The 22,396-nt window shown below is 46.5% G+C and overlaps 1 protein-coding gene across 3 annotated transcripts in view; it reads right to left on the reverse strand.

Annotated features, from left to right (window-relative positions):
- Window positions 1-22,396, reverse strand: part of PDCD11 (programmed cell death 11) — a 40,669-nt gene that overhangs the window by 3,175 nt on the left and 15,098 nt on the right. The window contains exons 13-32 of one of the 3 annotated variants that reach the window (XM_032491012.1): window positions 20,931-21,182; window positions 20,216-20,350; window positions 19,527-19,721; window positions 18,438-18,608; window positions 17,388-17,607; window positions 16,432-16,581; window positions 15,897-16,012; window positions 14,030-14,571; window positions 13,076-13,138; window positions 8,447-8,555; window positions 6,861-6,950; window positions 6,564-6,666; window positions 5,953-6,130; window positions 3,665-3,721; window positions 2,952-3,074; window positions 2,251-2,373; window positions 1,599-1,905; window positions 1,268-1,384; window positions 504-653; window positions 44-288 (exon numbers count right to left, since the gene is read on the reverse strand). In XM_032491012.1, coding sequence (XP_032346903.1) covers window positions 44-288; window positions 504-653; window positions 1,268-1,384; window positions 1,599-1,905; window positions 2,251-2,373; window positions 2,952-3,074; window positions 3,665-3,721; window positions 5,953-6,130; window positions 6,564-6,666; window positions 6,861-6,950; window positions 8,447-8,555; window positions 13,076-13,138; window positions 14,030-14,571; window positions 15,897-16,012; window positions 16,432-16,581; window positions 17,388-17,607; window positions 18,438-18,608; window positions 19,527-19,721; window positions 20,216-20,350; window positions 20,931-21,182 — 3,446 coding nt within the window. Of the gene's footprint in view, window positions 1-43; window positions 292-503; window positions 654-1,267; window positions 1,385-1,598; window positions 1,906-2,250; window positions 2,374-2,951; window positions 3,075-3,664; window positions 3,722-5,952; window positions 6,131-6,563; window positions 6,667-6,860; window positions 6,951-8,446; window positions 8,556-13,075; window positions 13,139-14,029; window positions 14,572-15,896; window positions 16,013-16,431; window positions 16,582-17,387; window positions 17,608-18,437; window positions 18,609-19,526; window positions 19,722-20,215; window positions 20,351-20,930; window positions 21,183-22,396 lie in introns of all 3 variants that reach the window. The other 2 variants (XM_006182984.3, XM_032491013.1) reach the window with 2 other exon arrangements.

The raw sequence follows: 22,396 nt of genomic DNA on the forward strand, positions 1-22,396 counted from the left end.
GGCAGGGGAGACTCGGCCCAGAGCAGGGGAATGAAGCAGGAACCTGAAGGAGATGGTCTTGAGTGCCCTCTCGGCCACAGCCCGGGCCTTCTCGATCTCCGTGGCCTGCAGGTGGAAGGCCATGTACTGCACCCACAGGATGGAGCTGTTGGGGGAGCTTAGTACAAGTCGGTCAAAGTCATCCGCCGACTCCGGCTGTCGCCCAGGGTCCATCAGCGCCTCCTCTATGCGGGCCAGCTCTTTCTCCGCCTTCTGCTTCTCCAGCTCCCTTTCCTTCTTGCTTTTCTTCTGCTATGGAAGGCACAACAGTGAGTGAGTGACCTGATCCTTAGACCCTGGGCAGGTCAGCGGTGAAAGCTAAGAACTGGCAGGGCAGTCCACGAGTCTATAAACACTCCCAGCCCGAGATGGCCCCAACCTGCCCCACCCAGGCCAGGACACAGCACAGGAGACTGGTGTCAAGGGTCCCTGAAAAAAGGACAGGGCCCTGGAAAATATGATACCGTGGCTTGCTCTGGCTTCTCTTCCTCCTCGCTGTCTGAGCTCTCCCTGTGAGGTGGCAAGGCCGGGGTCAGAGAGTCCAGCCTCACGTCCCAAACGAAGCCAGAGGACAGCTGCAGCCGGGGTGCTTCTGCTGGCCTGGGGTGCTTCTTCTGGAGGGTCACAGGTACACATGAGGAAAGCACTGGGTTCATGCCACCCCCTGCTCCCCAGACACTCCCCCGCCATGGCCAGGCTAGGCTTCTTTATAGTAATGACATAAAAGCTTTTTTTGTAAATAAGTGAACTTAAGTAATAATTGTTAAAAACTTTATGTGCACATACATACTTATGTCGATGTATAAAGCAGCAACAGAGCTAAGACAGAGGTATGATGTGATCTGAGGGTGGCAGGGAGGTTACACCTGAAGTCTGGGAAGCCCTTCCACACTGTCCTCAGTTCCAGCAGTACTGTCCTCATGTCTCAGGGGACATAAGCTCAGAAAAGCTAAGCTGCCTTTTCTCTGCCCACCCCACTAACTGAATTCAGCTCCACCCAATACACGTTGAATAGAACTGACTTTGGCAGCCCACCTAATAGGTCAAACAGGGGCCCTGTCCTCAGGAGTCTGAGGACTAGCTGAGGAAGCTCGTCACCGCATCTTTTCACATTGCACAGAAAACGAAGACAAGAGATGGTGCTGAAGACAGCTCGGCCCTCAAGCAGGAGACCCAGGATGTCCCTCCCAGACCGGCCCTTACTCCCCAGCTCAGCGCCGCCCCTCACCTTGGGCAGCACACTCGTCTCCTCCATCTCCTCTTCCCCTTCCCGGTAATACACTTCGACACCACTGTCATCCTCCTCAGATGGAGCAGCTTTCTTTTGCTTCTTGTTCACTTGTTCCTAGGGTGACAGGCGGGGAGAGCCATGCTTCTTGCCCCTGAGAGCGCCCGCCAAGCCCCAGGGCAGTGCCCTCCCGCACCTCCTGGCAGCACCCAGCGCCCAGCAGCAGCTCACGCCGCCCTCGGTCCCAGAGGCTGAGGCCAGGCAGCTGCCTGCCAGCTTCTAAGAGGCTCTCCCTTCCAGGTGAGGGGAGGCCACCTCCCAAGGGACGCACCTGCTCACTTCCAGACTCCGGGTGTGGCCGCTTGCCCGGCTTCTTTGCCTGCGGTTTCTGGGGCACCTTCTTCTCCTTGCTGGGCAGCTGCACCTCCTCCAGGCCCTGGCCATTACTCTTCTCCTTCCTCTTCAGACTCTTCCTTTTCCCCTTCTCTTCTTCTCCTCTGTGGTCTCTCTCCTCTGCCCCTGTTTCCCTCTCCTCCTGCTTTCGGAGGGGCAGTCCTAGGGAGGCAGGAAACACGTCCGGCTTCCCAGTGTCGCGGGGGAGGAATGACAGCTCTACCAGGTTCCCCCGGTGGTTCACGCTATGAAGGGGAGACAGGGGCGGGGAGTGGACAATGAAGACAACATAACAGGACAACAGGCACAGCAAGCAGCCTACAGTTTTCTGCCTTGGAATCCATTCAGTTGCACACTGTACCATGCTTAGTAGAAACATGCACAGGGCAGCTGTGCTGCCCCTTCCCCCCTCCATCCCCAACAACAGGTGCCTGTGCAGAGAAAAGCCTCCACATCTGTCTTTAGGAGCTGAGGGATTTATCTGATTACTGTACTCACCAGTACCTAAGCCATTATGTTTAAAGTTTACCTCTAAATCTCCTCCCAGGGCTCCCAGAGAAAGGGGTGGGAGAAGGAGGGTAGGCATCTACCTTAGGACCTTGGCTGTGAGCAGCTTCCCTTCGGGGAGGTGTTTGTCATACAGGGCACTCTTGGCTGGGCTGTACTGGGACACGTGCGGGTACTGGGCCAAACCCGTAACTGAGGGACCGAGGCTGACAGGAGACAGAGACAAGGGTCCTGTGGTTATAAATACAACAACAGAGTCCCAGCCAAGCCGAGCACTTCCCCTCTCCTAGAGACCCAAAGTGTGACGGATTTACGACAGATGCAAGGTTCCTGGCATTCAATAAAATAAAGAGGGCTTTGTAAACTGGAAAAGCTATTGAGCATAATGAAGATGTGACCAACAGATATTTTTCACCCTGTATCAGAGCATCACAATGTACAAATCACAAGCTGCGAGAAAGACAAGAAGAAAATGCGGATGCATAATTACAGCAGGGAAAGGTGTGACAGCTGGTGGCTGTGAACACTGTGATTTCATGGAACATGTACAAATCATGACCACGGACATGCTACATTCTTTGTCCAAAATACCAAACAAGAAGAGTTCAAAACTTTTTTTAAAGTATACAGAAACTTGGAACATAAAACACTGGTGGGAACTCAGCCAGCTCCTCCCATCACATTCCCTCCAGAGACAATGAGGGGGGAAGCAAGGGCCACAGACCAGGACAGGCCCCAGGAGGCCCTCAGCACTGGCCCGCTCCCCGGGCTCTACCTCACACACCTGAGGAGCACACCGGACGGCTGGACGGCCTTCACGTAGCCCCTCAGGAGCTGCCCTTTCTCAATGTCCTGGATGGAGTTAATCTCAGGGTCTGCTATTTTGCTTTTCGTCTCCGGGTTCGTCCTAAAGGAATAAGAGACTTATACACGTACCTCTAACCCCTTTTCCCCACCCTCACCCCCAACTCATCTGTGATCATCACGGTTGGCAAGAATATGACTCTGGACCTGTCAGAAGGGCATCACCTTCAGAGCCCAGCCCTGCTCTCTCCTGAAGTCCTATCAGCCAGGGATGTGTCAGTGCACTGGCTTTAACGGTAATAGCAAGCGGCTGAGCAAACCAGAGGGAGGTCAGACCTAAAGCTCTGGTCTCATAAACATCCGTTTCAAATCAGGACCTTGGGCCAATCCTCTTCTCAGCACACTCACCCCTACTGCGGAACTGGGGACTAAATCACCTCCCCTTAGCAGGGCCGCCATCTGGCAACCTCGAACACCACTCTGGATGTCTGAAACTTTCCCTGGGAAACGAGAGCCTGAGCAATCGTCTACAATCTGAGTGTCCTCAGCTTTTCTGGTAACAACAGGGCAGGGCATAAGGTGTGAGCAGAGAAGCAAGCTGGGAGGCCCAAAGCTCTGTGTCAGGTCCACGTAGCCCCTCCTCAGTCCTGGGCTTCTCCCCCTAATTCTTGTCCCAATGACACAGACACCCACCTGGACGATCGCAGCGACAAAGTCAACTCAGGACCCGTGGTGGACAGGACGTAACACCTGGAATGAGAGCAGAAGAGAAGGAAACGCTGAGCCAGCACCTTGGGAGATGGGAGAGAGCCTCGGCTTCTTCTCCACAAGGCTGAGTGACAGGCGGAAGGAAGTGAGGGCTCTGTTCTTCACCCTGCTGAACCCTGCCGAGACACTCGGGACAAGTCCCCTCTCTGGGCCTGAGTTTACTAGTCTGTTTAGTCAAAATAACACTACCTGCTCTTCTTACCCAAGGAAGGTGCCGGGAGGACAAAAGGAGATGTAAGCCCTCTGGAGGCCCATACAGCCTTGCGGTGAGTACTTAGGAGACGGGACCAGCTTGTGTCAGCGGCTGGGAGGGTCCAATCTCAGTGGAGACAGACTCACCATAGGAAACTGTGACAAGGGACAGCCTGGTACCACTGCAGATTCACAGCAGCAGTTCACAGGAGGCCCATCAGTGAGGCCTGAGCACGGGAGGCTTTGGGGAGGGTTTACTCTTTGGGTGGGTTTCCAAACTCATTTCATCTAACACGGCAAGTAGCAGCCCGAAGTGGTAAAGTATAGAATCTTATCAGCAGAAGGGATCTCAGCAGCAATACAGTCCAAACTCTCCCCGTGACAGGCGTCTGCCTTTTCTACCAGGGTATCACAGCCCTTAAAGTAGGAAAGGACCTGGAGGGACTGTCTGCCTTTAGGCAATTAACTTATTATCCACATTTGACAGATGAAGGAACTACAAATGAATGTTACTCATACGTTTAACTATAATAAATGTATTTTTAAAAATATTTTGCTACAAAATCACACTTGCATTTTGTAAGCCTCCAGGAGACAAAGGGGAGATGATCCTGGATTTCTCTCTGACTCATTCTTTTTCCCCTCCTAGGCCCTGGGCATTTTTGTGCAGGTTAGCTCTGATAAGTCGTTGAGAATTTAGGCAGGTGCTGGTGACTGGGACACTCGAGATGGGAAAGAGAGATGACTACTCTCCAGTCACTGCCTCCTGAAGGCATCTGCTCCACTGCTGGCTAACTCTGATTCTCAGAAAGGCTGTATTGTACCATGCTGAAATCTACCTCTTCAATGTTAGTTTATTCAGGCTATCAAATGGTTTTAAAACTCTGATGTAGGTTCATTTGTGTGCATCTGAAATAGTTCATAAACAAAGCAACCCCAACTGCGAAAGTTTACTGCTACCCTTTTATAGACAACACCTACAGATCAATTTTTTTAATTAAGAAGATGGACGCTTTAATATAAAAATGAGGAAGCAACTTGGCCAAGTAAAGCTCAGAACAAATATAAAGAGCCGATAAACTTGAAAAATGACCAGTATGAGAAATGCAACTCAAAATGAGAGATCAATTTTAGCCTATTCAATGGCAAAGATAAAAATGAAGACTATCCAGTGTTGACAGGGGTGAGAGAAATGAATAGTCACATTTGCTAATTGTTAATGGAGATAAAAATCAGCACAGTCCTTTTGGAAGGTATTTTGGCAAAATGTGTAACACTGTTTAACCCATCACTTTTACTTCTAGGAATTTATTTCACAGATATACTTGCACTAGTATCTAAACATACGTGTGAAGATATTTACTTCAACATTATTATCCATCAACAGAATTATTTAAATAAACTGTGATTAAAAAAACAAAACATACTGACTAGCATATATAAAACAGATAAACAAGTTTATTCTGTATAGCACATGGAAATATATTCAGTATCTTGTAGTAGCTTATGGTGAAAAAGAATATGAAAATGAATATATGTATATTCACGTATGACTGAAGAATTGTGCTGTACACCAGAAACTGACACATTGTAAACTGACTATACCTCAATAAAAAATAAGAAATAAACCAAAAAAACCCAAAGCACATGATAGAATACTAAAAAAAAATGTAAAAAAATAAGGTAAAAGAACAAGGTTGACTTAAACAGACTAGCATGGGAAAAGAAAGAGCCCACAACAAACTGCTCTGAGAAAAAAAGCAAGCTGCAAAACAGTATATAAAACAAAATTCTACTCTTACACAAGGAAAAATTACCTATGTATGTTAAAGTCTTGAAAGCAGAGATCAAAGTACACAATGGCAAAAAGTAGTGGAGAAAGAGAGGAGTAAGAGAAATTTTCATTTTCTATTTATTTTATATACAATTGCTTTCTGGTAGAAAATCACATATTACATCGTAAAAACAAAAAATACACCAGTCTCACAGATAGCTGAAAAGAAGAAGAACACTCAGCCTACCTGACAATCTTCTGTGGGGTAAAGTCTTCCAGGGGCGTCTCTGAGTAGGAGTCACTCACATGAAATATACTGACTCTTCCGATCTTCCCGAAGGGGAAGGAGACGGTCAGCCCCTCCTTGGGAGTCACCTTCACTACTCGGCCCATGGCCACTTCCCCTTTCTCAAGCTTGTGAGGACCTGGCAGGAGAATGAACCAGATTCATGGAAGGGGAAATGAGCCAAGAAAGAGGCTGGGATGCTGGCCAATCACAGGCCAGGGGAGGTGGGAGCACCAGACTTGGGGTGTCTGGGCTGAGTGGACCAGAAGGATCGCACAGACCCAGATCACCATGTCACATGATCAGGAATCCCAGGGCCATGTGGTGGACAACCCGTTCTGAGAGACCTAAGAAGATCAACTATGTAGGTAAAGGGGACTCGGACACAGGCCACAGAGCAAAGCCCCGAGGGAAAAACTGTTCCAAGAACACACCCACCCACCACACTAGGCTTTCTGAGGACTCAACTCCAATACTGCAGGCATCCTTCACCCTGGTCAATGGCCGAAGAGCCCTTCCCGCTCCTTTCTACCCACTCCCTTCCTCGACCAGGTCCCATTTCAGTACCACACCTATGAGTGAGAGACACAAGAAGGCCTTGGAGGAATCTGGGCCAACCACAGTGGCCTTCAGGGCCTGGCCAATCCGGAACTTCTTATCTGGATGTTTCAGAACCTGAAAGGACAAAATTCCTCTAATGTTTGAGGAAAGGTCACAACCACAGCATTTAAGTCTGCATACTGAAGTATCTCCCAAACCAGTCCCTGAACAAGCACACGGTTCCCTGTAACCACTGTAAGCACACACCAGATACTGAATCAAGCTCAGGGAGCTGGCGTTTCCTCTCCAGGGATCTCAGGCACACTGACCTTGAAGCTAAGAGAAGTGAGCAACAACGGAATTCTCCCTCTGATGTCTGGAGCAATCTCCACCTCAAGCCATTTCTTAACCACATTGTACTGGGGGAAAAAAATAGGGGGAGAAATGGAAAAGGGCAGATACAAGCATCTCTTCTTTTCCCTTCATTAAAAGACTCTCCTAAAATCATAGGGCTGAAAGGGCCCTAATCCTACATTTTCCCAAGAAACAGGAGCCCACTCCTACATCCCATTGCCCCTGCCCAACCTCCAGTTCTTGCAGGCTTCACTCAGAGTCTAGCTCAGAGCCTTTGTGAGCCCAGCAGAACATGTATTCCTCCCAGTGCCTCAGCTGATTAAGAGCAAAAAGGACCTCAGAGATGTCCTCAAGCAGTAGGACCAATCCCACTGACCTCTGTTGCCTCCTCCAAGTTCAGTTGTGCCCAGTGATTGTTAACCATCTTCAAGGACTAATATCTTATTTCTAAATCAATTTTGATTTCACTGTTGACACAGTGTTCTGCCCTAAATATATACCCCAATTTTCAAGTCAACTCAACAAAACATTTATCAAGCAGCCACTACGCATATGGCATGACAGGGATAAATAAAAGCCAGGCCCTGCCTTCAAAGAGATTACAGTCTGCAAAGAATAAGTCAAATGCACATAACTAGAGAAGCAAGCAGCATGCAGGAGTACAATACACTCGGGGACTATATGGGAAAACTAGTAAGGAGGGAGGGTTTTCTGTGCTGGTCCTTGAAGGGCTGTAGGCATAGGAATACAGGGCACCCAAGTGTAGAAATAAAGACAAGAAGGGAAAAAGATAGAGGAGGGTTTCAGCGTGACTGGTACACCAGATTCGTGAGGTCAGATTATAAAGAGCCTTAAATCCACTCTAAGGCATCTTGGGTTTATGAATGTCTATAGACAATAGGTAAGTAAAGAGATCAAGCACCACGAACATAGACAGATGCTTATGGAGGAAGAATCTGGCAGTAGTGAAGAGGATTTATCCCTCAAGATCAAGCCCAGACCAACCTTCTCTCTGATGTATTCCACCTCGTACAGTTCTTATGGTCTCTTTCCCTTTAGTCAACTCCTGCCCACTTGGGGTTAGAACATACAATCTGGCACCAAATTACATACTGTTTTGCACTGTACCTGAACTTTACAAAAGGCAAGAATCTAAACTCCAATACTTTATTATAAATAAAATATTTCTGTTTTTATTGTGTGTGTGAATGTGTGTGTGTGTGTTCTGATAAAACTTTACTTGTGGACACTGAAATTTGAATCTTACATTAGTTAAAATGATGTACTAGATTTAAAATCTTGCTGTATAATCTTTCCATTTTGTACAATTAATGTATAAACATGTGGAAATGTGAATTGCTTGCTAGCTGTTTCGTAAGCCATCAATTTAGCTCCTTGATGAGACTCAGAGTTTTCTAGGAGTGGAGGCTTTCTATTGTCTCCCACAAACCAGCGTGGTAACAAACAGAATCAAAGCCTAGAGCTAACAGTCATTGACAGTTTCTCCCCCTTTTCTTCTGTAAGAAGGATGGCACCGCATTGCAGGGCATGCACTACTCACCTTCTTTAAGAAGCAAGTCACGGTCTGACCAGCCTGGTACTGTTTAATCTTCTCCAAGGGGCTAACAGAGTGAGTGTTGAGAGCAGTGTGGCCATCCTTCTCCAGCTCACTGTGCGCAGAAAGATGATGGAAACAGTAAACCAACCTTTGGGTCAGCTTCCAGCTTGAAACCATCTCCCCCAAGCAGCCATGGATTAGTTGTACAGGATGCCCCTAACACAAGCACAACCACGCACACATCCATAAAGGGGAATGAATGAATGTTCACAATACCTGCATGAACACTAATCCTTTCCAACTCACTCATTCAGGTATGAACAAGTCGTAAAGTAGGTAGCCAACAATAATCTTCATAAGTTTTCGGAACAAAATTGTTCTACTTCTTTCTTTCAGTATTTTAGCTACTGCTTTACAGTTTGCAGAACTGCTTTCACAAATCATCTCTCATTGAATGTGACAACACTCCCGTGTTTGAAAATAGGGTTAGGTAAAATAGATGTTATTAAACTCATTTTATGCTACTGGCCCAGGAGCTGAAGTCAGAGTTCTGACTCAAAAATCTAGGGCTCGGTCCCCTAGGCTACCGTGTCATTATCACTTGATTCTCTTTTTCTTCTCAGAAAAGCAACAAGGGATGTGGTCTGAGAGTTATCAGTCCACAAATCACTTCGAAGGAATCAAAGAATTCCCATCATTCCAACCCAGCCCTGCTTACCAATTCAAATTTCTAAAACAAAACAGAACTCACCAATAAAATGGTACAAGTAACACTAGTAAAACTGTAACATATAATAATAGCAAGTACTGGTGAATACAGAAACACAGGATTCTCACTAGTGAAGTTGAAATACACATGTCTTATGACCCAGTAATTCCACCCTAGAGAAATCCTCACATGGATGCACAATGGAACAAGTTTAAGGATGTTCACTGTGGCATTGTTTATAAAAGAAAAAAAATTGGAAACAATCCTAAATGTCCTCCATCAGTTTGAGAATACAGAGTTTGGCACATTCACAGGATGGACTACTATTTTAACTCTAGGCACAAAAATGAATGATCTTAAAATTTTGAGTGAAAAAAAGTTGCACACTTGCAGAAAGTTACTATTTCTGTAAAATTTGAAAAAAGCACACAATAATTTTTGTAGAGATACATATATGTAAAAGTTCATATATATCTGTATATATAACTAAAGTACAGAAGCCAGAGCTAGATATACGTCGGATAATGGAGAATTCATCCTTTGGGGGCAGAGGGAGAAGCCTGGGAAGGGAACACTTCTCTGCCTGGCAGTCTAATAGACAATTTACATTCATTATCTATAATGCTTACATAGTTAGGATAAAAAAATTTATTGATTCAATAGCTGATACCAGAATGCCTCTGTGATGGGCTGAACTGTGTCCCCCACCCACCCTCTAATGTTGAAGTAAATACCCCTAATACCTCAGAATGTGACTATTTGGAGATATGGAATTTAAAGAGGCAATTAAATTAAAATGAGGTCATTAGGATGCGCCTTAATCCAGACTGACTGGTGGCCTTATAAGGAATTAGGCTACAACTCAATAACAAAAAAACAAATAACCCGATGGAAAAACAGAACTTGAGCAGACATTTCTCCAAAGAAGACACACAAATGTCTAAGAAGCATAGGAAAAGGTGCACAACATCACTAATAATCAGGGAAACACAAATCAAAACCACAGTGAGATATTAAACTCGTATCTGTAAGGATGGCCCTTATCAAACAGAAAGTAAGTTTTGGTGAGGATGTGGGAAAAAGCGAACCTTCCTTGTACACTGTTGGTAGGACTGTAAAATGAGTGTAGCTACTATGGAGAACATTAGGGAAGTTCCTCAAAAAACTACCATATGATTCAATACTCCCACTTCTGGGTATATATCAAAAATAATTGAAGGGGCAGGGTACAGCTCGGTGGTAGAGCACATGCTTAGCATGCACGAGGTCCTGGGTTCAATTCCAGTATCTCCTCTAAAAATTAATAAGTAAACCTAATTACCCCCTCAATAAAAATTAAAAAAAAAAATAATAATAATTGTAAATAGGATATCAAAAAGCTATCTGTATACCCACATTCAGTGCAGCACTAATCACAGTAGCCAAGATGTGGAAGCAACCTAAATGTCCATGATGGATGAATGGATAAAGACAATGCACATACATACAATGGAATACTACTCAGCCTTAAAAAAGAAGGAAATCCTGCCACATGCTACTACATGGATGCACGTTGAGGACATTATACTAAGTGAAATAAGCCTGTCACAGAAGGACTGTGCATGACTCCACTTACATGAGGTATCTAAAGTAACCAAACTCAAAGAAACAGAAAGTAGAATGATGACTGCCAGAGGCTCGGTCAGGGGAGGGGAAACAAAGAGTTGCTCAGTGGGTCTAGACAGAGTTCCAGTCAAGCAAGATGAGAAAGTGCTAGAGATCTATTACATAACAACATGGATATAGGTAACAATACCATAACGTATGCTTAAAAACTGTTAAAAGGGCAAATCTATGTTGTGCTTTTACCACGATAAAATTTTTTTTTAAAAGAGGAGATCAGAACACAGATACTTCCAAAGGGAAGAGCACTGGAAGACACTGGGAGAAGACAGCCATGTGCAAGCCAAGGAGAGAGGCCTCAGCAGAACAAACCCTGCTGGTACCTTGGAGCTCAGACTGACAGCCTCCAAAACAGTGAGAAAATAGACACCTGTTGTTTAAGCTAAAAAAAAATAAAACTAACACACACATACACATCGAGTATGTGTCATCCTTTTTTTTTTTTTTTTCCTCAAAATGACTTTAAACTGCCTCTCTAAAGAGAATAGCCACAAGAAAAAGAAGGGTGAGCATAACTGATCAATGCTAAGAAAAAACTCACTGACCAGAAGGAATCCCAGAGATCCACCTAAAGACTCCTGAACTGCTCTGCTCTCCTAACTCCTGCCTGTCCAAAGGAGGAACTGATGAGGGAGCATCTTATCTAGCTTGGGTGACCTCATCAACCCTGAACTGATCTCTAGGACACACAACATTCTCTCTGTGCACAAGGTCTCCATATACAAAGGGAGAACAAAAATAGGACTACATCTCTTCAGTGAGTCAACACCATCGATTGATTAAATATTTTTTTCTCTTGACTTCAAAGTACGTTATTTTAAAACACAAAGCATTTGAAAAATATGGCAATAATACGATTATGTTTGTACTGTTTCTCAGGGGCTTTGATTAAAAGAATAATTAACAATACAACACAGGTGCATGGAAGAGGTGGAAGATGTGCCATCACTTTACTTGTCCATCTGTCTGTCTGTTGTTACAACTCTCCATCTCTCATCTGTGAATGTACTCGTTTCCTGGCGTGGCCCACACTGCCACAGTCAGGTATCACCACTCTGGCTCACATCAGTCTCCCAAGACAGGAGGGTGAGCCAACAGCAGGGGTAGCTAATGAGGATCGCAGGGAGTTGTCGCACAATGTTCACCGACTCACCCTTGCAATATTCATTAATGTGAGATACCCACCCTTAGCGTGAATAAACGACTTGACCTCAACCGTAAGTTAAACAAGACCTCACACCTCAGAGGTGAAGACACTACAGACTAAAACAAGGAATACAAGGAGGTGCCTTGTTTTTATAACACAGGGACACAATCATATCTACAAGAATACGGAAACCACAGATTAAATAAATAAGAATGTGTGCATCCACCAAATCTCATTATTCTGGAACTAACAGGCTCTCTGTGAAGTCCCAAGAGCGCAGTTAGCATTTAGAATCAAGCTTCCAGGAGTATTGCCAGACCTCAGACACAAGCCTTCTCAAATATTCCACTTGTATCCTGACCCTTTCAGGACACTGACCAAACTTTATCCTCAGAAAGGTCCTTAAGACATAATTACAAGGTCCTTCCGTAACAGCCCTTGGCACAGAAGACCTACAACCTGGATCGGTACCGGGGCTGACCATGCAGAGACACGTGCACAGTCATGTGTATCCAGCTTCATTCACTGATGGCCTAACAACTCTGAGAGGCTGGGGTTTCTTTTGTTTGTTTTTTGTTTATAAATGGGGGAAGTAGAAGCAGATAAGCCCATGGGTCAAAATGCTTAAAATCCTCTGAAAAAAATGATCCCAGACAAGTTGGACTCACTGCTACATGGAACTATCAGTTCTACTAGTCCACCCAGAACCCCTTGTGGAACACCCCTCTGCAGAATTCACTAGAGTATGGCCTAAAACTTCTGTCAGCAAGCAGTAATCTTCATTCAAACAGGCATCCTTGGCTACACTGTGTTAGAAAAATACTGAGTTCTAGAAAACTGGGTTGAAAGCAAAAATGTTTCTTTTTGTTACATGCCAACAAACAGAACTACAATCAGCCTTTAAATTGATACTTAAACCCTGAATACAGACCTTACATTAATTTCCATATAATCCCACTAAGTAGCCCCATGAGAGCCAAACATCCCTACTAGAGAAATAAGACAACCTGGACAGACAGAGGCAAAGCAAGTCACCATCACCGTGCTGACAACTCAGCTCCTGACTCCAAAGCCCACTGTCCTCGCCACGAGAACGTGCTGCTGGAGTTCTCACCTTGGCCGGACACTCAGCTCCGGGATGGTTCGAATAAATCTGGGATGACTTATTGGGAGAAACCTGGAAAGACAAATAGGGTTCAAACCACTTCTCTTATTCTCTGTAACACTGTAACTTGGAGACCAAAATTTCTAACTCCCCACCAAACCAAGCCACACCACCCACCGGTAACGTGTCAGGCCTGAGGGTTTCCATTCTCATCCTCTGCAGTAAATGTTAAGAAGCTGGCTCATTTGATCTTTTTAGGCTCACTGATCACATTAAACCCTGAAAAGAATTTTCTTTATAGACTACATACTCCAAGTCTTCCACTCTAAAAATAAGAAAACTGAGGTCCAAGGAGAATAAGTGACTTAAGTGAAGATCCCACAGTTAGTTACTGAAATGAATATGCAAATTATTGGCGAGGCTTTGAATTCTTTTTTTGCTTTTCTTACAGCAAGTATTTTTACTCCAATAACGTAACTAGATTTAAACTAAATGAGTGTAACTAAAGTATGCAGTGGAGGATGAATTACAGTAACTGCTGATACATACTGAGCAATAACTATGTGTCAGACACCCCACTAGGCACATTACATGCTAGATATTCTTTCTTTCAATCTTTACAATGGCCCGGCGAGCTAGTCACTATCATTACTCTCACTTTACAAACTAGGAAAATAAAATTCAGAAAGTTGAGTAACTACTTAACTCAGTCACGTAATTTTGAGTCCAAAATTCAAATCCGGAATCCAAACCCAGGTCTGACTCTAAATCATTGCTCTTAATCACTACATTATACACTATTAAAAAACAAAGACACACAAAAGGATTTTCTGAATGTTTTGGTTAACTAAAAGAAAGTCTCATTTATATGCAACTTTTTGGAAACTGCCTCGGTTCCAATTCCTTCCTTCATGATTACAGCAACCTCCCCTCAAAGGCAGTCCACCCCCAAAGCCTCCATACTTGAATGTCTTCATGTCTCTCCCGCCAATCACTCGGGCAGTGATCTTTTTCCCAACTTTCAGCTTGGAGGTAGGAGCTGTCCCCACTAGAACATCATCGAGAATGTGGGAGGCGTGGATACAGCCAATGATGCCATCTTCCAGGGTCACAACCACATGGGTGGGCTTAATGGACTTGACAGTCCCTGTGACCACGTCCCCAATGGACAGGGTGTGCTTCTTTATAGTCCCTACAATCAGAGCTGGATCCACTTCCTCATCCTCGTCGACTGTCTCAGAGTCCTTCCGGGTCTTTCTCATGGTCCTCTTAGCAGCTGGCCCCTCAACGGCCAAAAGAAGACCGGTCACTCCCGGTTCTGTGGTCTCGAGGGTTAAAGAGACACCCTGTCCCACCTGCAACTTTTCTGAGTCAAAGTGGAAGGTGTCATTGAGGTGAGAGGTCAGGGAGAAAGCTGCTAGGTGGCCAGTCTCTACCAAGGAGGCAACAGCAAAGGACTCCTCCAAGTGCTGCACGATCGCCTGGTGCTCACTGCCTTTCTTCAGCTGGAAAACAGAAAACCCACTGTCCCTGCTTCTTATGGAGCACAAGCACTCGTTTGTCACCCACCGGGCAGGGTGGGACTGGGGAAACCCTCTGAGTCCCAGGGACCCAAGGCTAACCTGAGCTGTAACAAACTAGCCTTCACTCCCTTGACCCAGCTTTCCCCTCCTGTACACTGAGATGACTTGGCTACACTCAGGGCACCACATCAGAATCTCCTGGAGTTAACTTCTGTTTTGAATTCAGATTCCTACGTCCTATCCTAGAACTAGTGAAATGAGAACTTTAAAAGTTATTTTAGTGACTGATGTAAAGTCAGGCGACCTCTAACGGTTCTCCAACTTTAAGACACTGTGGCTCCTGATCCTCTTAGTCCTACAGCAGTTCACCCAATTTATTCATCCCCAGTCATTCAGCAGAGTCATTACTGGGAGCTTACTGTGCACAAGGCATTTAGCCTGTCTCCCCAACATCCAGACTGTGCTCACGGCCCTACATGCACCAGCTTCACCTGGATGATAAAATGGAATAGGGGCCTGCTACAAAGCTTAGTGAGGGGTAAATACTGTTCTCTATTTCTGTTGTCTCTCAAAGTCTTAAAACTATAAGCAACCAGAGGTTAAGGATTACACCTATATAATTCTCTGTAGCATACCTTATGAAATTAGAAGCTTAATAAGTACTTTAAACAATGACAAAATACGTACATTACCCAGAGAAAAATTCCACTCATTATTTTGAGATTTCCCTTGAACCCATTCCCTTCCCACACAAAGTGAATAGGACACAGATGAGCAGCCCGGAGGTCAGAACTACCCATACACATGTTTTGTTTGTTCACACATGCTTTTTTTTTTTTTTTTTTTAATCATAGTTTCTAACATTTCCCACCTTCATTTCCGATTCAAAAAATTCAAATTCTGCCTGCTCTTAAAAACCAAAGACTTAACAACACTACACCCAGATGTTCTGATGTGGCAACAGTCAGATAGAGTGAAGTCTCTGCTCCTCCGGGGCAGGGCGGGCAGCCCTCAGTCCAGCGGCATCCTGCTGCCACCGCTCCCTAGCCGCCCCACCCACTTCTCTCAACTACAGTCCCTGCTTGGCCCTAATGACCGCATGCACATGATTTACCCCTGAACCAGAGTGAAAGTCACCACTATTAACAACCACCCCAGGACGAGAGGTGTACACTGGAATGAGCCGGATAAATCCAGGCCTACAGTCAGTTACTCTATCTACAGGCCTCTACAGAGGGTGTGGGTTTGAAGGGGTGTATGATGCCTTTGAAACCATGGGAATAGAAGTCATCTATTAGCAAGCTTACCTTTTTAGCTTTTCTATTCACCAAATCATGGCAGAGAGAAACATGTACTTCCAACTTCAACATGTCAATGTTTAAGATTACAACCTTCTTTTTCTGCCCAGATTCCACCTCCTGCCCTGCAGTGCAGAACCAAACACAATGTGATCACCCTCCTGGAGCAGGAGGGAAGGGAAATAGTATCTCTCCAACAGCCCTGCACCCCTTAGATAGAAAAAAGAAAAGAGGACGACCTGTGTCCTGGGTCTATGTGGGTCAAACGTCTAGCTCCGTAAGTCAAGGTCAGGTATGCAGTAATTTATGCAACCTGATACATAAAAATCTAGATTTACCCAATTATAACAATAAAGAGATGCATACCTAAACCTTCTTTAGTATGCTGTTGTCTTGATTTGCGTCCACACAAGAAAAGCATGCCAAAACTTTCTGCTAAATCAGCTTATCTAGCCTATGTATTTGGAAATTCTGTACCCAAGAGAGGAAGCAATGGGCAAAGGGTTCCCCCACCAACCACGATGGGTGAGACAGAAGCACTCACCTGCCCGATGATACCTGCTGGCCCTCAGCACCAGGCCGGGCACTGGGCCCTCACTGAACAGCACAGAGCCATCTTCCAACACCTCCTGAACCTCTAGGTCAAGGAGCATCCCTGGAGTCATCTCGGCCAGCGTCTGGATCAACACAGAGTCTGCCAGAGACCACAGGAAACAGGGATTAGCAAGATGAGACAACACTCACCACTCTTTCCCTTTGGAAACATGCTGCTACGTGGAGGACATTTCCAATGCGGAGTGTTGGAACCACTGTGAGGGTAAAATCGCTTTTGGTAAAAATGTGTGGTATCCATTAAAACTCCTACCACAGGCAGAGACTTATGCCTCTTGCTAATCCCACCTGGCCATAATTCGTGAAAATAGCCAACAAACGTCAGAAACACACGCTTCCCCTTGGTTTCAGAATTTTTGTTCTTTCTGTTTGGAATCTACCCTCTCAAGCTTCTGACTCCCAAATGCCATCAGCGTTCTAACAATCCCACACAATGGTTCAAATCTCAGGAGGGTCAGACTAATCACCCCTCAGGAAATCCAGCAGGTCCCTGTTTCATTTTCTCATCCACTCCATAGTCGATGAATACAGGAACAAAAAGTGAAGAGGTGAATGGATTCACAACAAATGCAAACCTGAAGCCATAGAACTTAGGAAAATTTTCATTCTGGACTGGGAGGGAGCACAAGGGACCTTCTGGGATACTGGTAATGATCTTTTATCTCAATCTGGGTGGGAGTTTAACAGGGAGGTTCATTTTATAAACATTTACTGAGCTGCACCTTCAAAGATGTGTGCCCTTTATAAAAGCCATACTCCCATTAAAAAAAAGTTTAACAATTTTTTTTTAATGTTCAGGAAGCCCCAAAACTCACTGGAACAGACAGGCATAACTGAGGATGCACACTCCCCACCCCCGACCCTCATCCTCTGCCCTCCTGCCCCCACCTCGGTTGCTCATGAGGCTACGGACACCCTGCCGCTCCTCCAGGCACTGCGTCAGGAGGAGGAGGCTGGTGGTGGCCAGGTCCCCCAGGGTGCAGTCCGACAGCCGCAGTGACAGCAGCATCCGCTGCTTCTCCTCGTCCACATTGGTCACCTTCGCCACCACCGTCTGCCCCTCGACAAAGTGGTCACTTGTGGAGGTCACAAACTTGTCACTCATGATCTAAAGGAAAGAGTGAACAAAAATAAAAAAAAGAAAGAACGTCTCTATAAGACAATGCACTTAACACACCCAGAAAGAGGTGTAGGCCGAGGGGGATGGAACCTATGAAGTTCCCCAAGCCCTCTCTGAGCACAGCTCAGCTCCCCTTCCATAAAAACACAGGAGAGACCCTGGCTGCCAACACCACCGCCTTCTAAGGCCACCCAGCCGAGAAGACACAATAGTTGCAAGCCAGAGGGCCACGGAGCTGTCGAGCACCCAATGGCAACCCTCTTCCCCTCACTATGCATGTTTCTGGGGCCCTCCCCACCGCACCCATTTTAAAAACTGTTCTGGCAGGGGATGCAAATGAGATTTGCGCAGGCGAAACATCAGGGGAACACACCTTCAGAAGGGAAGACATATTTATGAATTGTGTGGCAGGAATGAGCGATGAGCCCTTTGCTCACCACTGTTGTACGCTGGCTTTGGTGAGACTACTCCCCACTCTGGGTCTCAGCTGATTCAGCAGGCCTGGGAGGGGGTTCAACTATGAGATTGCTAGGATCTTTTCTGGTCAAAAAGCCTGCCATCCAATGACCTACCCAAAGCTGTAGCGTGACATAGAAAAGGCGCCCTTTCCTCCAGGACACAGCTCTGAGCCAGGACACAAGGCTGGGCAAGAGGGTGGACTGAATCTCAGCTCTACTCCCTGCCAGTCAGGCGCCTTTATGTCATATCCCTGGAAATCTTTCAAGAGATTAAAGTATCCTGCTCTTTCCCACCAACCCTCAGGTTCCGTGGCCCTGCTGTCTCCCCTCAAAGGCCCTTGTGCAGGGAGCTGAACTTACAGCCTTGGGGGCCAGTCCACTAAGACCTGAGGGGAACTGGACGAACACACCGTAGTCCTTGATGCTCTTCACAAAACCAATGAGCAGCATTCCGGGATGGATTTCTGAGAAGCTCTTGGGATCCTGGCCACCCTCTACTGCAGAGACCAAAGCTGGCTTCCTGCAAAGGAGCTAGTGGCACTTCATCAAGGAATGTTCCAGAAAGCGCAAATGAACTGTCCATCTCTCCCGTCCCCTTTCTCCACTCTACACCCTCTTTACAGTGATTCTAAGTGGGCCAACCAGCAGCAGCGTCACCTGGAACCAGCTAGTGCAGCATATCCTTTAGCACCACCCAGACCTACTGAATCAGACACTGGGGTGGGGCTGGGCCAGCTGTGCTGCCCAAGCCCTCCAGGTGATTCTGACGCACACTGAAGTTTGGGAATCACTGTTTTATTCCGTTCCTCATTAGCTCATCTCCAGATTACTACAGAGAATGGCTCATCCCTGTGGTGTGGCAGCTGCCTTGGCCATGATACAGTTGTGTATCACTGCCTCCATCTTCACACTAATCAACCCTGCCTCCTCTCCTATCTTCTCTGAGATTTTATTTTACACTCTGTGAGAAAGGAGGCAGTGTCTTCCTTCTAAGCGCCCACACTAAGACCGAAGGGAATATTCTGAGACCTGTACACCAGTGGGGAAGGGGAGGGGAGAAAGGAGGACAGCAGGTACCTTCCTAACTGTTCTAACTCAAGGGGTGAGCACTGAGCACCCCGAGACAACCGGATGCACCGCTGGGAGTGTCCTGCGGGCCCTGGCGTGCCACAGGGCCTCTCCCCAGCACCCTGGACTCCCACTCTGCCCTGACCACCGGCATCTGCCTGCAGGGCCCTGACCCTGCTCTGCTTCCCCACCCAGGGGAACAGAGGCAAAGTGCAGGCGTGGCCACTGGACTGGTACTACGGAGGTATTTCTGAATTCAGACGGCCAGTTTCCTCTCCATGGAGTTTCCAACTAAGAGCAGAGCCTGACCTGGAGTTCCCTATCCCCCTAGGGCCCACGGTTCCCCAAATTCCATGACTCCCAGATCCCAGGAAAGGATACAACGTGTTCGTGATGCTCGCTCAGACACAGGACTCTGTGAAGGGTGTCGCCCGCCTGGAGCCAGTGATACAACAGTGGGCCATTGGCAACGTGGTCTGACAGATGAGGCGTAGGGAGGAAGGCAGGGATGTTGTGGGGCAGGACAGCCACCTTCAGCCCATCTTTGGCCTTCTCTAAAACCTTCACATCCACCAACTATCCAGGGAAGAGAAAGACAAAAAATAGTACTTGTCTTCAGCAGAGAGCAACCTCTTATAGGTCAGGTAGAGATCAGAAGCATCAAATTCCAGCACCAGGGAAGACTGAGAGGTCACAATCAGAGAAGCAGCTTCCTTCCACCCACCACCCCACCACCCCCAAAGACCCAGCAGGCACACACACCCACAAGCACAGTAGGACCCATCTGTGGGCTCACATCACTCCTCTCCCAAGTCCCTTCACTGGGTCCCAAAGGAAAGACAACCTTGCATTCCGGCCCTAGGGACCAGAGAGGACAGAGGGCAGCAGTACACCGCTGACACGCCACATTGTAACAGAACCTCTCTTTCCTTCCATTTGCTCTGACACACAGCCATATCTAGCTCCTTTGATCTTTCCACTCCATGGGTTCCAGGACCCACTGTGTCAGGGGCACCCTATGTGTTTAGTGACAAGTAACTAAAATAACTCGTCTGGAGAAGTCCAGGTACCTGCCCGGCGTTAATGGCTCTTCTTTTTTTCTGACTGTGTCCCGCACACTCTTTCTTTGGATCACTTGACAGCTTAAATGACAAGAGCATCCTCTCTTTGGATGGCTCACAGCTCAGCACCACAACCTTCACCACCTGGTGAGAAACCACACCTGCTTGGCCAACTGCCCCCAGCAGGCCTTCCAGGCCCTGGAGAGAGCTGCCCCCAACAAGTGCCGCAGAGGCCCTGGGCGATCCACCAAGACCCCGGATCAGATCAGAAGGCAGTGAAAAGAAACGTACTGAGGGCTACATAGAACCCCCACAAGTCAGTTTTTAGGGTGAAAAAAAAAGACATGAATAAATTTTTTTTGGTACAACCCCCAGTTTTAAAAAATTATTATTCCTAGACAGACCCAGACTCACTAGTTTTATGGCAGCACCCCCTTGTGGTGACAGTGGCCTCAGAATAATTTGTGATAGGACGGACACCAGCGCATTGTAGGTAAAGACTAATTTCTTCCAGGTTGAGGGCCTGATGTCTGTTGTTTCCAGCTTCCACTGAACCCTGTTGAGGGTTTCTCTCTGTTCCGTTCCCACCTCCTCCATTTAGCTGGCTCAGGTCCACTAGGCCCCACGCTCTCTCTTTCCACATCCCTTAAAAAGTAGACCCCCTACTCCAAATCTGTGTTCATGGGGTCTCCAAGGGTAGGAGCCTGTCTAGGGAAAGGGTTACCTGGCCAGTGTAAAAGACACTCTCTGGGTCAGGGACATACTCGGCACTGAGCTCATGCTTGGGCACCAGTCCCTGCACATCATTGTAGAATTTCACAATGCAGCCATAGTCCTTGACCCTGAGGATAAAGCCATGTGTCTGCAGCCCAGGCTTGGCATCAGCATAGCAGGTAATGGCAGGCAGTTTGGATTCAACCAGGGTCTTCTTCAGGGTCATTATCAGCTTCTTGGCTTCAGGGTTACAAAGTAAAACCTAGGGAAGGATATCGGCCATCATCAAGTTATCTGCTATCAAGAGAGTCCCTGACCCCCTCAAGACCAAAGGCCATAGTCAGTCCCTAAGAACCTGCTATCTCTTCCCCTCTGAGAATAATCTCAGCCACAGAGCCTCCCTGCTTCCTGCTGAGTGACAATCTAGGCAGCATTCATCTCTATCTCAAATGTACTTCCTCCCCTAAGTTCCCTCCTGGGCCTAGGGCAACACTCATTATCCCATGCACCCTCAGAGTCCTGTGTCGGCTACTTCTGCTCTGCCTTAGCGCTCTCCCCACCGCATCTTGTCTAACAGAATGAATGACTGAGCCAGTTTCCACCTCCATACTGTTGTGTGCTAGCTATAAACTAACACTGAGAGATCCAACCACCTCTCATTCCTCAGGTCATTTCCTTGAGGGCAGAGAAATTCCTCTATTTCCAACCTCCTGACCCCACTAGCATGAAATTTTGTACCAATAAGTAATCAATACCTTTGCTGACTCAATAATGAAATAAAATGAAAATAAGAAAATTCTAACATTCTGAGTGCCTGCACATACCCAGCCTTAACTACTATGTACTATCGCATTTAATCTTCACAACTTCAGGAAGCTTCTCTGAAGATCCAAGTCTTTGTCATGAAACACTCAAGTTTTGGTAGCTTTTTGGGGGCTATTTCTGTGCCTGACAAATCCATTCCTCCTCCTCAACCTTCCAAATCCTACCCACCCTCCTTTCCAGTTCATGTCCCACCTCTGTCAGAAATCTAGAAGACATTATTGTCATATAGAGATCAATTTGAAAACTGGTTCTGCCATTTATTAGCTGTGTGAGCTTGGGCAAGATACTTGGCTTTCCTAAGCTTTAATTTCCCCACCTACAACATGAGGGTAACAGTATTCCCTTTACAGAGCTGTTTTAAGGATTAAATGAAATAATGCATGTTACGTGCCTAGCATAGCAACTGGCACATGATACCTGATAGCTGCTACTGATCATCATTATCAATGATTCTTACCGCCCCAGCTTACCCTCACCTCCCCTTTGTGAAATATGACCACAGCGTACAGCCTACGCCAAACCATGTGGGCCTGCTCTCTTCGTGTATGGTTATTTTAACTCTCAATTATACTACACAATTATAAAGGGCAGGAACCTGGTTTTCTCTTTCCAATGCCAGGCACAGCCCTGCAGACGATATGTGGCCATTTT

This window comes from Camelus ferus, chromosome 11 (genome assembly GCF_009834535.1).
Source record: "Camelus ferus isolate YT-003-E chromosome 11, BCGSAC_Cfer_1.0, whole genome shotgun sequence".
Taxonomy (NCBI): domain Eukaryota; kingdom Metazoa; phylum Chordata; class Mammalia; order Artiodactyla; family Camelidae; genus Camelus; species Camelus ferus.